Source organism: Oncorhynchus keta, chromosome 4 (genome assembly GCF_023373465.1).
Source record: "Oncorhynchus keta strain PuntledgeMale-10-30-2019 chromosome 4, Oket_V2, whole genome shotgun sequence".
In the NCBI taxonomy this organism is placed as follows: domain Eukaryota; kingdom Metazoa; phylum Chordata; class Actinopteri; order Salmoniformes; family Salmonidae; genus Oncorhynchus; species Oncorhynchus keta.
Window position 1 is genome coordinate 15645808 of NC_068424.1, and position 16579 is coordinate 15662386.

Consider the following 16579-nt stretch of genomic DNA (forward strand, 5'->3'; position numbering starts at 1 on the left):
GGATTTTGCCCAGGCTACTTTGAAGCAAGGTAAAACATATTGCCTCCACGGATTTTGCCCAGGCTACTTTGAAGCAAGGTAAAACATATTGCCTCCACGGATTTTGCCCAGGCTACTTTGAAGCAAGGTAAAACATATTGCCTCTACGGATTTTGCCCAGGCTACTTTGAAGCAAGGTAAAACATATTGCCTCCATGGATTTTGCCCAGGCTACTTTGAAGTAAGGTAAAACATATTGCCTCCATGGATTTTACCCAGGCTACTTTGAAGCAAGGTAAAACATATTGCCTCCATGGATTTTGCCCAGGCTACTTTGAAGCAAGGTAAAACATATTGCCTCCATGGATTTTACCCAGGCTACTTTGAAGCAAGGTAAAACATATTGCCTCCATGGATTTTACCCAGGCTACTTTGAAGCAAGGTAAAACATATTGCCTCCATGGATTTTACCCAGGCTACTTTGAAGTAAGGTAAAACATGCTTCAATATATGTAGTAAAACATTCATGGTTCAAACAAAGTAGCTTTATGTTTTCAAAATGAATACGGCCTCCAGCTCATTGCAAAGTGGTGTGTGACGCGCTGATGAAGCCTGACTTCCGTTGCCAATGCATTTGAATGGCGAATTGGAAGTGAGTTTCAATTACCAGTTGAGAAATATGAACAGTAGCTCTTTTTAAATCGTGGCCCAAGCATTGTTTTTTGTTGTCGTTTTTCTTTTTACACATGATTGCATTTAGAAATGTAGCGTAATGATTGGACTTATAAAAGCTCTGTCTGATAAGGGCTCTGTATCTGTATGCTGTGAGCGTGTGATTAAATTGAGATGTTTGTAACTGGCCTACATTCAATAGGCCATGCTGTGAAAGGAATTAAAAATGAAAAGCTGAAATGTCTTGAGTATTCAACACATTTATTATGGAAAGCCTACATAAGTTCAGGAGTAAACATTTGCTTAACAAGTCACATAATAAATTGCATGGACTCACTGTGTGCAAAAAAGGGACCTTACAGATAAGAAATACCTGTAAGGTCCCTCAGTCGAGCAGTGAATTTCAAACACAGATTCAACCACAAAGACCAAAAGAAGGGCTCCCATTGGTAGATGAGTGGGAAAAAAAGAAGCAGACATTGAATATCCATTTGAGCATGGTGAAGTTATTACACTTTGGATGGTTTATCAATACACCCAGTCACTATAAAGATACAGACGTCCTTCATAACTCAGTTGCCGGAGAGGAAGGATACCCCTCAGGGATTTCACCATGAGGCCAATGGTGACTTTAAAACAGTTTGAGTTTAATGGCTGTGGTAGGGAGAAAACTGAGGATGGATCAACAACACTCCACAATACTAACCTAATTGAGAGAGATTGAGAGAGACAAAAGGAAGCCTATACAGAATAAAAAATATTCCAAAACATGCATCCTGTTTGCAACCAGGCACTTAAGTAATGCTGCAAAAAATGTGGTAAAGCAATACACTTTTGGTCCTGAACACAAAGTTTGGGTCAGATCCAATAGAACACATTACTGAGTACCACTCTCCATATTTTCAAGCATAGTGTTGGCTGCATCTTGTTATGGGTATGCTTGTAATAGTTAAGAACTGGGGCATTTTTCAGGACAAAATAAGAAACGGCGCAGAAACCACTAAGAAAGTGGCGCAGTGGTCAAAGACACTGCATTGCAGTGCTTGAGGAGTCATTACAGACCCGGGTGTGATCCCAGGCTGTGTCACAACCGGACGTGACCGGGAGTCCCATAGGGTGGCGCACAATTGGCCCAGTGTCGTCCGGGTTAGGGGAGGGGCATTGCTTGGCTCATCGCACTCTAGCGACTCCTTTCGATGGGCCGGGCGCCTGCAGGGTGACTTTTGCCGTCAGTTGAACGGTGTTTCCTCCGACACATTGGTGCAGCTGGCTACTGAAGAAACGCAGTTTGGCGGGTCATGTTTCGGAGGGCGTATGACTCGACCTTCGCATCTCCTGAGCCTGTCGGGGAGTTGCAGCGATGAGACAAGATCAAAATTGGGGAGAGAAAGGGGGTAAAATACAGAATTTAAAATGTAAAAATTACAGAATGGAGCTAAGCATAGGCAAAATCCTAGAGGAATACCTGGTTCAGTCGGCTTTCCACCAGACACCGAGATGAATTCACCTTCCAGCAGGACAATAACCTAAAACACAAGGTCACATCTACACTGGAGTTGCTTACCAAGAAGATGTGAATGTTCCTGAGAGGCTGAGTTAGTTTTGACTTAAATCTACTTCAAAATCTATGGTAAGACCTGAAAATGGTTGCCTAGCAATGATCAAGAACCAATTTCACAGAGCTCGAATAATTTTGAAAATAATAAAATGGGCAAATGTTACACAATCCAGTTGTGGAAAGCTCTTAGAGATTTACCCAGAAAGACTCACAGCTGTAATCGCTGCCAAAGGTGATTGTACAAAGTATTGAATATTTTGAATATTTATGTAAATTACATATTTCATTTTCAATAAACTTAAAAACATTTCTAATAACTTGTTTCCACATTGTAATTATGGGGTAGTGTGTGTAAATGGGTGAGAAAAAAAACAATTTAATCCATTTTGAATTCAGGCTTTAACAAAATGTGGAATAAGTCAAGAGGTATGAATACTTTCTGAAGGCACTGTACATAACGAATATACACAAGTGGAAATTTAATTCCACAAAATTAAGTAACTTAACCCATAGACCGTTAAGCAGGACTGGTCAAATGTATTTACATCAACTGGTATTCCCAACAATGAGTAGGCTAAAAAGCATTATGTGGCAATGGGATTTTTTCCCCGGACAATTGGTCGGTGCCAATTTTATTTATTGGCTCAACAAAACAAACATAAAAAAACAGCTATTACCAGTTAACGGAAACCCCGACACACAAAAACACAGTTACAGATTGCTCTCTGCACTGTAACTCATGTGAAGTTTACCACTTGAAACCAAGCCAGATGTTTACCTAACAGATTAATCCCTGTTTACCTTCTGGCACTGCAGGCAGCAGCCTCACCTAAAAAACACCTGGGACTACTACCGCACGAGAGAGAGCTACAAAAGAGCTAGCAGTAAAACGGTGTGTGATGTTTTGATGTCTCCCCACAGGCCAGGTCACAATCCTACAGCTGTGCCTCTCTCCCACACACACACACGCACACACCATGTTTACAGTATTCGCTGTGAACTCCTGGTGAACCCAGAGAGGAACCTCCTCAGAGCCCTGTTAACTCCAGCCTGGACCGCCCCCCTCATAAACACACACACACACACACACACCACACACACACACACGTAGGGCTGCATAATTCATCTAAATTTAATCGAAATTGCGAGGTTGGCATGTGCAATATCCATGTCTCAAAAGGCTGCAATTTTTTGAAGCTCTATAGTTTACTGTCATCTCTCTCCAGTCTCCCTCCCTCTCGAATGCGGATACTTGCTTTCGACACACACCATGCCCCGCCCTGTCACTCAATCAGGCACAGCTGGCTGTTAGATTCACTCACTCAACCGGAGTCTGCAATGCATGCTTCTGTTAGCTCTAGCCCATGCAGTCAAGAAGCAAGGATGTTACTTATTCCAGCTTCTTCACATCAATCCACCTGTGTTCTGTATTATACTATAAGTTTGTGTATCTTTATCTACACAAACCGTTGGTTAGTTATCAAGCTTCACATGTGCCTAAACAAAAGCATTAGCCGCTAATGATAATTGCTAACCAGCTAGCTAAGTACATTGAGATAGCAAAGACGATGGAGCTAGGGCTATCCTGCTGCCAGTGGTGGTGCCAATATGTTACTTGTGCCAAGACATGTCCTGAATCAGAGAGAAATAGGTGAAGAATATTCTAAAATCTTTATCTGAATATAACATCTCTTTTCAAAATAAATCAAATGCTATTCGTCACATGCGCAGGATACAACGGATGTAGATTTAACCATGAAATGCTTGCTTACGAGCCCTTCCCAACAAGAGTTAAACAATGATAAAAAGAAAGAGTAACACAAAAGGAATAAAATTAACAAGAAAGGAGCTGTATATACAGTTGAAGTCAGAAGTTTACATAAACTAGTTTTAATGACTCCAAAGTGTTTCAACCACACTTTTTCAACCACTCCACAAATTTATTGTTAACAAACTATAGTTTTGGCAAGTCGGTTAGGACATCTACTTTGTGCATGACACAAGTCAGTTTTCCAACATTGTTTAACAGATTATTTCACTTATAATTCACTGTATCACAATTCCATTCAGTCATAAGTTGACTGTGCCTTTAAACAGCTTGGAAAATTCCAGAAAATGTCATGGCTTTAGAAGCTTCTGATAGGCTAATTGACATCATTTGAGTCAATTGGAGGTGTACCTGTGGATGTATTTCAAGGCCTACCTTCAAACTCAGTGCCTCTTTACTTGACATCATGGGAAAATCCAAAAGAAATCAGCCAAGACCACAGAAAAAAAATGTAGACCTCCACAAGTCTGGTTCATCCTTGGGAGCAATTCAGAACGCCTGAAGGTACCTCGTTCATCTGTACAAACAATAGTACGCAAGTATAAACACCATGAGACCACGCAACCAACATACCGCTCAGGAAGGAGACACATTCTGTCTCCTAGAGATGAACGTACTTTGGTGCGAAAAGTGCAAATCAATCCCAGAACAACAGTGGTTGCAACTGCACATGGGGACAAAGATCGTACTTTTTGGAGGAATGTCCTCTGGGCTGATGAAACAAAAATAGAACTGTTTGGCTATAATGACCATCATTATGTTTGGAGAAAAAAGGGGAGGCTTGCAAGGCGAAGAACACCATCTCAACTGTGAAGCACGGGGGTGGCAGCATCATGTTGTGGGGGTGCTTTGCTGCAGGAGGGACTGGTGCGCTTCACAAAATAGATGGCATCATGAGGTAGGAAAATTATGTGGATATATTGAAGCAACATCTCAAGACATCAGTCAGGAAGTTAAAGCTTGATCGCAAATGGGTCTTCCAAATGGACAATGACCCCAAGCATACTTCCAAAGTTGTGGCAAAATGGCTTAAGGACAATAAAGTCAAGGTATTGAAGTGGCCATCACAAAGCCCTGACCTCAATCCTATAGAAAATGTGTGGGCAGAACTGAAAAAGCGTGTGCGAGCAAGGAGGCCTACAAACCTGAATCAGTTACACCTGCTCTGTCAGGAGGAATGGGCCAAAACTCATTGTGGGAAGCTTGTGGAAGGCTACCCTAAAAGTTTGACCCAAGTTAAACCATTTAAAGGCAATGCTACCAAATACTAATTGAGTGTATGTAAACTTCTGACCCACTAGGAATGTGATTAAAGAAATAAAAGCTGAAATAATTCTCTACTATTTCACATTCTTAAAATAAAGTGGTGATCCTAAATTTCTTAAATTTTTACTAGGATTAAATGTCAGGAATTGTGAAAAACTGAGTTGAAATGTATTTGGCTAAGGTGTATGCAAACTTCCGACTTCAACTGTAGCTATATAAAATATTTTAGGGAGATACAGTGCCTTGCGAATGTATTCGGCCCCCTTGAACTTTGCGACCTTTTGTCACATTTCAGGCTTCAAACATAAAGATATAAAACTGTATATTTTTGTGAAGAATCAACAACAAGTGGGACACAATCATGAAGTGGAACGACATTTATTGGATATTTCAAACTTTTTTAACAAATCAAAAACTGAAAAATTGGGCGTGCAAAATTATTCAGCCCCTTTACTTTCAGTGCAGCAAACTCTCTCCAGAAGTTCAGTGAGGATCTCTGAATGATCCAATGTTGACCTAAATGACTAATGATGATAAATACAATCCACCTGTGTGTAATCAAGTCTCCGTATAAATGCACCTGCACTGTGATAGTCTCAGAGGTCCGTTAAAAGCGCAGAGAGCATCATGAAGAACAAGGAACACACCAGGCAGGTCCGAGATACTGTTGTGAAGAAGTTTAAAGCCAGATTTGGATACAAAAAGATTTCCCAAGCTTTAAACATCCCAAGGAGCACTGTGCAAGCGATAATATTGAAATGGAAGGAGTATCAGACCACTGCAAATCTACCAAGACCTGGCCGTCCCTATAAACTTTCAGCTCATACAAGGAGAAGACTGATCAGAGATGCAGCCAAGAGGCCCATGATCACTCTGGATGAACTGCAGAGATCTACAGCTGAGGTGGGAGACTCTGTCCATAGGACAACAATCAGTCGTATATTGCACAAATCTGGCCTTTATGGAAGAGTGGCAAGAAGAAAGACATTTCTTAAAGATATCCATAAAAAGTGTTGTTTAAAGTTTGCCACAAGCCACCTGGGAGACACACCAAACATGTGGAAGAAGGTGCTCTGGTCAGATGAAACCAAAATTGAACTTTTTGGCAACAATGCAAAACGTTATGTTTGGCGTAAAAGCAACACAGCTCATCACCCTGAACCTACCATCCCCACTGTCAAACATGGTGGTGGCAGCATCATGGTTTGGGCCTGCTTTTCTTCAGCAGGGACAGGGAAGATGGTTAAAATTGATGGGAAGATGGATGGAGCCAAATACAGGACCATTCTGGAAGAAAACCTGATGGAGTCTGCAAAAGACCTGAGACTGGGACGGAGATTTGTCTTCCAACAAGACAATGATCCAAAACATAAAGCAAAATCTACAATGGAATGGTTCACAAATAAACATATCCAGGTGTTAGAATGGCCAAGTCAAAGTCCAGACCTGAATCCAATCGAGAATCTGTGGAAAGAACTGAAAACTGCTGTTCACAAATGCTCTCCATCCAACCTCACTGAGCTCGAGCTGTTTTGCAAGGAGGAATGAGAAAAAATGTCAGTCTCTCGATGTGCAAAACTGATAGAGACATACCCCAAGCGACTTACAGCTGTAATCGCAGCAAAAGGTGGTGCTACAAAGTATTAACTTAAGGGGGCTGAATAATTTTGCATGCCCAATTTTTCAGTTTTTGATTTGTTAAAAAACTTTGAGTGGCTGAAGTCTTTGCCAATTCTTCTGTCCTTCCTCTGACACACCTTATATAGAGGTCCTGGATGGCAGGGAGCTCAGCCCTAGTGATGTACTGGGCTGTCCGCACCACCCTCTTGTTGCGCTTTGCGGTCCAGGGTGGTACATTTGCCATATCAAGCGGTGGTACATCCAGTCAAGATGCTCTCAATGGTGTAGAACTTCTGGAGGATTGAAGAGCCCATGCCAAATCTTTTCAGCTTCCTGAGGAGGAAGAGGCACTGTTGTGTCCTCTTCACGACTATGCGGGTGTGTGTGGACCATGTTAAGCCCTTAGTGATGTGGACATCAAGGAACTTGAAGCTCTGGACCCACTCCACTACTGCCCCAACGATGTGGATGGGGGCGTACTCTCCCCTTTTTCTGCTGTAGTCCACTATCAGCTCAGTGGTCTTACTGACGTTGAAGGATGTTGTCATGGCACTATCCTGCCAAGTCTCTGACCTCCGTGGAAGCTGTCTCATTGCCGTCTGTGATTAGGCCTACCACCGTCGTGTCGTCAGCAAACTTGATGGTGGTGTTGGAGTCGTGCTTGGCCACGCAGTTGTGGATGAACAGTGAGTACAGGAGGAGACTAAGCACTCACCCTTGAGGTTCTCCCGTGTTGAGGGTGAGAGTGGTGGAGGTGTTGTTGCCTACTCTCACCACATGGGTAATTAGGTTCCCCTGGGAAACACTGACAAACACATTGGCTTCTACCCTGTCACAACTATACTGGCCTTTTCATTCATTGTCATGCCAAACACCAACAATAGAATTAGAAAAGCCTACTCATTCCATTTCTATGATTCTAACAGATCACAAAATATATACTAATATAATGCTATTTGGCTGTACCTACACCAAAACTCCAGTATGTATTCTTTATAGGTTGTTGTCCATTTTCTTTTTAAATAAGGAGCCAATTTGTTTTCCATGACTGAATATTTATTTCCATGACTGATCAAAACACATTTTCTCATGGCTCCCTCTTGTCCCTCTGCAGCAGACATATGGTGAGCAATATGTTTGGAACATCGAAACGCAATAAAATCACAGTATCAAATCGCAACACATAGAATCGCAATACATATGAATCGGCACCTTAATTAAGCAGGCCAAACACATCCCATTAATGAGAAAAAAATCAGCATGGGCTAACCACAGAACCTTGTGGGATGCCAACAGCCCTGTGTGTGTGTGCCAATACTCGATGGGAGTACTCCCGTGAATGACAAGGACAGGTTTTTGCTCCAGCCAAAATCAGTTACACACAACACACCTATCCTAGATAGATGACTCTTACCTCCGTTATCTGTCCTCTTGAGGGCACCATCTTTGTGGGGGCACAGCTCACACCTCTGCAGAGAAAGGAGACAGGAGGGAGACATGCATCTTTAGCAAAACTCTTTACCATACAATTACACACAAAAAGATATACAGTGCCTTCAGAAAGTATTCATACCCCTTGACAAATACCACATTTGGTTGCATTATAGACACAATACCCAATAATGACAAAGCGAAAACGTGTTTTTAGAAAAGAAATTGAAGTCAGTACATGCTATCACCCACCACCTTTGGTAGCAATTATAGCTGTGAGTCTTTCAGGGTAAGTCTCAAAGACCTTTCCACAACTGGATTGTACAACATTTGCCCATTTTATTTTCAAAATTCTTCAAGCTCTGTCAAATTGGTTGTTGATCATTGCTAGACAACTATTTTCAGGTCTTGCCATAGATTTTCAAGTACAAGTTTCATGAGCTAAAATAAAAGATTGCAGAATTTTACCATATGCACAAAAAGCTTCTCAAATGTTGTTTACATCCCTGTTAGTGAGGATTTCTCCTTTACCAACATAATCCATCCACCTAAAAGGTGTGGCATACCAACAAGCTGATTAAACAGCATGATCATTACATAGGTGCACCTTGCGCCAGGGACAATAAAAGGCCACTCTATAATGTGCAGTTGTCACACAACCCAATGCCACAGGTGTTTAAAGTTTTGAGGAAGAGTGCAATTGACATGCTGACTGCAGGAATGTCCACCAGAGCTGTTGCCAGAGAATATACATGTTAATTTCTCTACCATAAGCAGCCTCCAACATCGTTTTACAGAATTTTGCAGTACGCCCAACCGGCCTCACAACTGCAGACCATGTGTAATCACGTCAGCCGAGGACCTCCACATCCAGCTTCTTCACCTGCGGTATCGTGAGACCAGCTACCCAGAGAGCTTACAAAACTGTGGGTTTGCACAACCAAAGAATTCCTGTACAACCTGTCAGAAACCGTCTCAGGGAATCTCATCTGGGTGCTCGCTGTCCTCACCGGGGTCTTGACTGGACTGCAGTTCGTAGTCTTAACTGACTTCAGTGGGCAAATGCTTACCTTCGATGGCCACTGGCATGCTGGAGAAGTGTGGACTTCACGGATGAATCCCGGTTTCAACTGTACTGGGCAGATGGCAGACAGCGTGTATGGCGTCGTGTGGGAGAGCGATTTGCTGATGAGTGCGCCATGGTGGCTGTGGGGTTATGGTACGGGCAGGCATAAGCTATGGATAATGAACACAACTGCATTTCATTGATGTCAATTTGAATGCAGAGACAAACCGTGACAAGATCCTGAGGGCCATTGTGATCCTGAGGGCCTTGTGTTTCAGCATGATAATGCACTGCCCCATGTCGCAAGAATCTGTAAACAATTCCTGTAAACTGAAAATGTCCATGACCTGCCTACTCACCAGACATGTCACCTATTGAGCATGTTTGGGATGCTCTGGATCGATGCGTAAAACAGTGTGTTCCAGTTTCTGCCAATATCCAGCAACTTTGCACAGCCATTGATGAGGAGTGGGACATTTTACAGGCCACAATCAACAGCCTGATCAACTCTATGTGAAGGAGATGTGTCGCGCTGCATGAGGCAAATGCTGGTCAGTATCTGTGACCAACAGATGCATATCTGTAATCCCAGTCATGTGAAATCCATAGATTAGGGCCTAATGAATTTATTTCATTTGACTGATTTCCTTTTATGAACTGTAACTCAGTAAAATCTTTGAAATTGTTGCATGTTGCGTTTATATTTTTGTTCAGTGTAGATTTAAGTCAAAACTGTAACTCGGCCACACAGGAATTTTTAGATTTTTTTTATACCAATGACCTGCCACTAGCATTAAACAAAGCATGTGTGTCCATGTATGCTGAGGATTCAAACATATACGCATCAGCAACCACAGCTAATGAAGTCACTGAAACCCTTAAAGAGTTGCAGTCTGTTTTGGAATGGGTGGCCAGTAACAAACTGCTCCGGAACATCTCTAAATCTAAGAGCTTTGTATTGGGTACTAATCATTCCCTAAGTTCTAGACCTCAGCTGAATCTGGTAATGAATGGTGTGGCTGTTGAACAAGTTGAGGAGACTAAATGACTTAAGTGTTAGCTTAGACTGTAAACTGTCAGGGTCAAAAGATATATTCAATGGTTGTAAAAACACACAGACACACAGATATGCCACCAGGGGTATTTTCGCAGTGCCCAGGTCCAGAACAAATTCAAGTAAACATACATTATACAGAGACATGAGTGCATGGAACTCCCTTCCATCTTATATAGCGCAAGTAAACATACATCATTATACAGAGACATGAGTGCATGGAACTCCCTTCCATCTTATATAGCGCAAGTAAACATGGTTTCAAACATGTTATTTTTTATTAAACCTTTATTTAACTAGGTAAGTCAGTTAAGAACAAATTCTTATTGACAATGACGGCCTACCCCGACCAAACCCTAATGATGCCGGGTCAATTATGCATCGCCCTTTGGGACTCCCAATCATGGCCGGTTGTGATACAGCCTGGAATCGAACCAGGGTCTGTAGTGACGCCTCTAGCACTGAGATGCAGTGCCTTTCACTGCTGTGCCACTCGGGAGCCCCAACACCTTACGGCACAACGCCTCTCCCCCATGTGACCTAATTGTTGTGAGTATGTATCGTCAGGTATGTGTAACTGATTGATGCAGATATGCGTTCGCTCACACACACGCACGCACGCAAACAAAAAACATGTAGCATGTAAAGTATCGAACCTGTAATGTGTTTTTCGTTATGTGTCGGACGCCAGTAAGACGAACTGTCGCCATTGGCGTCGGCTAATGTCGTTCTTAATAAATCTAATTAGTGCATGGATGCAAACAGTATTTTGGAATATTTGTATTCTGTACAGGTTTCCTTCTTTTCACTCTGTCAATTAGGTTAGTACTGTGGAGTAACTACAATGTTGTTGATCCATCCTCAGTTCTCATATCACAGCCATTAAAGCCATTCAAGTCCCCATTGGCCTCCCTGTGGGGTACAGAGATGAGGCAGTCATTCAAAAATCATGCTAAACACTTATTGCACACAGAGTGAGTCCATGAAACTTATTATGGGACTTGTTAATTAAGGACTTTTTAATACTTATTGTCTCAAGACATTTCACCTTTTAATTTTTTTATTAATTTGTACAAATTAAAAAATATATATAATTCCACTTTGACATTTGGGGTATCGTGTGTGTAGGCCAGTGACAACAAAGTCTCAATTTCATCTATTTTAAATTCAGACTAACACAACAAAATCTGAAAAAAGTATAGGGGCGTAAATACCTTCTGAAGGCTCTACATACTATAGATACACGCATGTACCCTACTCCCTTTCTCTCATACACACTCTTACACACCCAGTATTTTCAGTAATCACTGATCCAACACTATCAATAGCTCCCACATCCAGCTCTGTCATACTGTGTGGTTACTACTATGAGGAAGGGAGAGCCTAGTTCACCCCAACCTCTCCTAAAACACAAACCCACTATCTGCTGCCCAAGACAGTTTCCCTTTCCCATGCGTGATAGAGCGAGTGTGTTGTGTGTGTATCCCTCCAGTCCTGCCCATTTCACACCAGCTACTCTCATAGGATGCCTACCATCCCTCAGAAGAAAACAGAAGAAAATCCTCTTCCCGACTATTTTTGTCCACACAATATCACAAGCGAGTATGACCGCAATGTTTAACTGTTTCTACAGCCAGGCTGAGGAAAGTACAGGCAGGGATGCTGTTGTTTTCCCTATGAGAAATATACTGTGGGCTTCTTAAGCATGTCTGATGCTGCCATGGCTGGCTGGCTCTGTCAGATCTTGCCACAATGTAACATTTTACACTGTAATATCCAATTTACTACTTGTTTTGGATCCTTTAATATAAGCACTATACGGTACTGTTTGCTACCAGGTAGTTAGTTGCCAATTGTGTTGAATTCATTGAAGTAAGTAGCAGATATTAATAACACAATTTCCTATAAAGTACCGGCTAAATATTAGCGGAAACTGTAGTATAAAACATATTGCTGAGAATACGGTGTTGAGACTCTATTGGTCAGACTCACCACTCTGGCTGCTCTCTCCTGAGATTCACACTTCCTGCAGAACCAGGGTCCAGTGGGCACCTGCACGATGCCATAGCACGCTGCAGAGAGGACAATACTGGGTTAATACCACACACCACGATGCCATAGCAGCACGCTGCAGAGAGGACAACACTGGGTTAATACCACACACCACGATGCCATAGCAGCACGCTGCAGAGAGGACAACACTGGGTTAATACCACACACCACGATGCCATAGCAGCACGCTGCAGAGAGGACAACACTGGGTTAATACCACACACCACGATGCCATAGCAGCACGCTGCAGAGAGGACAATACTGGGTTAATACCACACACCACGATGCCATAGCAGCACGCTGCAGAGAGGACAACACTGGGTTAATACCACACACCACGATGCCATAGCAGCACGCTGCAGAGAGGACAACACTGGGTTAATACCACACACCACGATGCCATAGCAGCACGCTGCAGAGAGGACAACACTGGGTTAATACCACACACCACGATGCCATAGCAGCACGCTGCAGAGAGGACAACACTGGGTTAATACCACACACCACGATGCCATAGCAGCACGCTGCAGAGAGGACAATACTGGGTTAATACCACACACCACGATGCCATAGCACGCTGCAGAGAGGACAATACTGGGTTAATACCACACACCACGATGCCATAGCAGCACGCTGCAGAGAGGACAATACTGGGTTAATACCACACACCACGATGCCATAGCAGCACGCTGCAGAGAGGACAACACTGGGTTAATACCACACACCACGATGCCATAGCAGCACGCTGCAGAGAGGACAACACTGGGTTAATACCACACACCACGATGCCATAGCACGCTGCAGAGAGGACAATACTGGGTTAATACCACACACCACGATGCCATAGCAGCACGCTGCAGAGAGGACAACACTGGATTAATACCACGCAGCACGCTGCAGAGAGGACAACACTGGGTTAATACCACACACCACGATGCCATAGCAGCACGCTGCAGAGAGGACAACACTGGGTTAATACCACACACCACGATGCCATAGCAGCACGCTGCAGAGAGGACAATACTGGGTTAATACCACGATGCCATAGCAGCACGCTGCAGAGAGGACAACACTGGGTTAATACCACGATGCCATAGCAGCACGCTGCAGAGAGGACAACACTGGGTTAATACCACGATGCCATAGCAGCACGCTGCAGAGAGGACAACACTGGGTTAATACCACGATGCCATAGCAGCACGCTGCAGAGAGGACAACACTGGGTTAATACCACACACCACGATGCCATAGCAGCACGCTGCAGAGAGGACAACACTGGGTTAATACCAGGATGCCATAGCAGCACGCTGCAGAGAGGACAAAACTGGGTTAATACCACGATGCCATAGCAGCACACTGCAGAGAGGACAACACTGGGTTAATACCACACACCACGATGCCATAGCAGCACACTGCAGAGAGGACAATACTGGGTTAATACCACGATGCCATAGCAGCACACTGCAGAGAGGACAACACTGGGTTAATACCACGATGCCATAGCAGCACGCTGCAGAGAGGACAACACTGGGTTAATACCACGATGCCATAGCAGCACGCTGCAGAGAGGACAACACTGGGTTAATACCACGATGCCATAGCAGCACGCTGCAGAGAGGACAACACTGGGTTAATACCACACACCACGATGCCATAGCAGCACGCTGCAGAGAGCCTATTTTCAGAGTGCGGTTGTCACATAACCAACATTCTGCTAACGGCATGACACCAGGTCAAGTATCACCAGACTGAGCGGTATCACCGCGATACCGAGTAACACCGCGATACCGAGTAACACCGCGATACCGAGTAACACCGTGATACCGAGTAACACCGCGATACCGAGTAACACCGCGATACAGAGTAACACCACGATGCAGAGTAACACCACGATGCAGTGTAACACCACGATGCAGTGTAACACCATGATACAGAGTAACACCACGATACAGAGTAACACCGCGATACAGAGTAACACCACGATACCACTGGGTTTAGTCTAACTTCTATACGGTGCCCTCAGAAAGTATTCAAACCCCTTGAATTATTCCACCTTGCTGTGTTACAGCCTGAATTAAAAATGGATTCAATTTATGTTCTCACCCATCTACACACAATACGCCATAATTAAAAAGTTAAAACATATTATTAGAACATTTTGCTAATTTATTGAAAATGAAATACATAAATATATCATTTACATAAGTATTCACACCCCTGAGTCAATACATGTTTGAATCACCTAACTTTGCACATCTGGCCAACCTGGATTGCATAATATTCGTACATTATTCTTCCCAAAATGTCCTTAAGCTCTGTCAAGTTGATTGTTGATCATTGCAAGACAGCCATTTTCAAGTCTTGCCATAGATATTCAAGCCAATTTAAGTCAAAACTGTAACTAGGCCATCCTGAACATTCAACGTAGTTTTGGTAAGCAACTCCAGAGTATATTATCTGGCCTTATGTTTTAGGTTATTGTCCTTGTGTTTTAGGTTATTGTCCTGCTGAAAGGTAAATGTCTCTCTCAGTGTCTGTTGGAAAGCAGACTAAACCAGGATTTCCTCTAGGATTTTGCCTGTGCTTAGCTCTAGATTTGTTTTTTGTTTTTTATCCTAAAAAAAACTCCCCAGTCCTTGCCAATGACAAGCATACCCATAACATGATGCAGCCACCACCATGCTTGAAAATATGGAGAGTGGTACTCAGTGATGTGGTGTGATGGATTTGCCCCAAACATAACGCTTTGTATTCAGGATATGAAGTTATTTCTTTGACCATTTTTTTGCAGTTTTACTTTACTGCCTTTTTGCAAACAGGATCCATGTTTTGGAATAAAAAAAATATATGTATAGGCTTCCTTTTTCTCAATCTGTCATGTAGGTTAGTATTGTGGAGTAACTACAATGTTGATCCATCCTCATGTTCTCTCATATTACAGCCATTAAACTATGCAACTGTTTTAAAGTCACCATTGGCTTTATGGTGAAAGCTGAAACATGAGCGGTTTCCTTCCTCTCCGGCAACCGAGTTAGGCATATTTCCTAACTCATCTTTGTAGTGACTGGGCGTATTGATACTCCTTTTTTATACCCCTTTTTCATGATATCTAAATTGGTAGGTAGTCTTGTCCCAACTCTGCAACTCCCGTAAGGACGGGAGAGGCGACAGTCGAGAGCCATGCGTCCTCAAACACAACCCCGCCAGGCTACGCTGCTTCTTTTCACTTCTCGCTTAACCCAGAAGCCAGCCGCACTAATGTGTCGTTGGAAACACTGTATACTTGATGACCGTGTCAGCGTGCATTGTGCCTGGCCCGCCACAGAAGTCGCTAGAGTGCGACAGGACAAGGACAACCCGACCAGCAAAACCCTCCCCTATCCATCCAAACTTTGGAGCATCTATCCCATTTCAGTTCTCCCATTGCATAGCTAAGGTACCATGTTGTTAGCTAGCTAGCCAGCCAGGTAACATGACTAAACAAGGTTAGTTTGTTATAGAACCAAAAACTCACAGCCCAAGACATGGTTTATACAACTAAATAAAAATATATATTCACACTTCTCTTTTATAACTCAATGGGTGATAGTTATTTTACATATCTTCATGGTTTATCTGGATGACCTATTTCAAGATCAATACAGGGAATAGTGCAAATGGTGCCAGATCTGGCTGACACCTCCAGAGGTGGACATTGATGAATTGTGTCCTGGTAGGCCGTGCTACAACGGTAAATCACTTGACATAACATGGATGTTTTTAATAAAGACATGTTATAGGCAGGAAACATACACATATATTTTTTAATGGCATGGTACTAGATGACCGTGTCTGATAAAAAAGCGCTTTGCTTTCTGTTTCTAAACATTTTGCCCGGTGCCCTACTGAACATAACCCAGGTGTAGCCTATACACCAAGCTCATGGGAGTATTTCCCCTATATGCACTAAATCATGGTCACTACTGAGTGCGCGAGTCTGAACATGCTGCACTCCAGATACCTCTGCTGTCCTCTCAGATTATCTCACATCTGACTGACTCACGTAATCCACTT

The 16579-nt window shown here is 43.0% G+C and overlaps 1 protein-coding gene across 7 annotated transcripts in view; it reads right to left on the reverse strand.

Annotated features, from left to right (window-relative positions):
* Window positions 1-16579, reverse strand: part of LOC118369759 (protein AF-10-like) — a 94279-nt gene that overhangs the window by 64611 nt on the left and 13089 nt on the right. For 4 of the 7 annotated variants that reach the window (XM_052501291.1, XM_052501295.1, XM_052501286.1 and 1 more), the window contains exons 2-3: window positions 12467-12546; window positions 8338-8392 (exon numbers count right to left, since the gene is read on the reverse strand). In XM_052501291.1, the coding sequence (XP_052357251.1) occupies window positions 8338-8392; window positions 12467-12546 (135 nt within the window). Of the gene's footprint in view, window positions 1-8337; window positions 8393-11317; window positions 11387-12466; window positions 12547-16579 lie in introns of all 7 variants that reach the window. The other 3 variants (XM_052501304.1, XM_052501294.1, XM_052501296.1) reach the window with 2 other exon arrangements.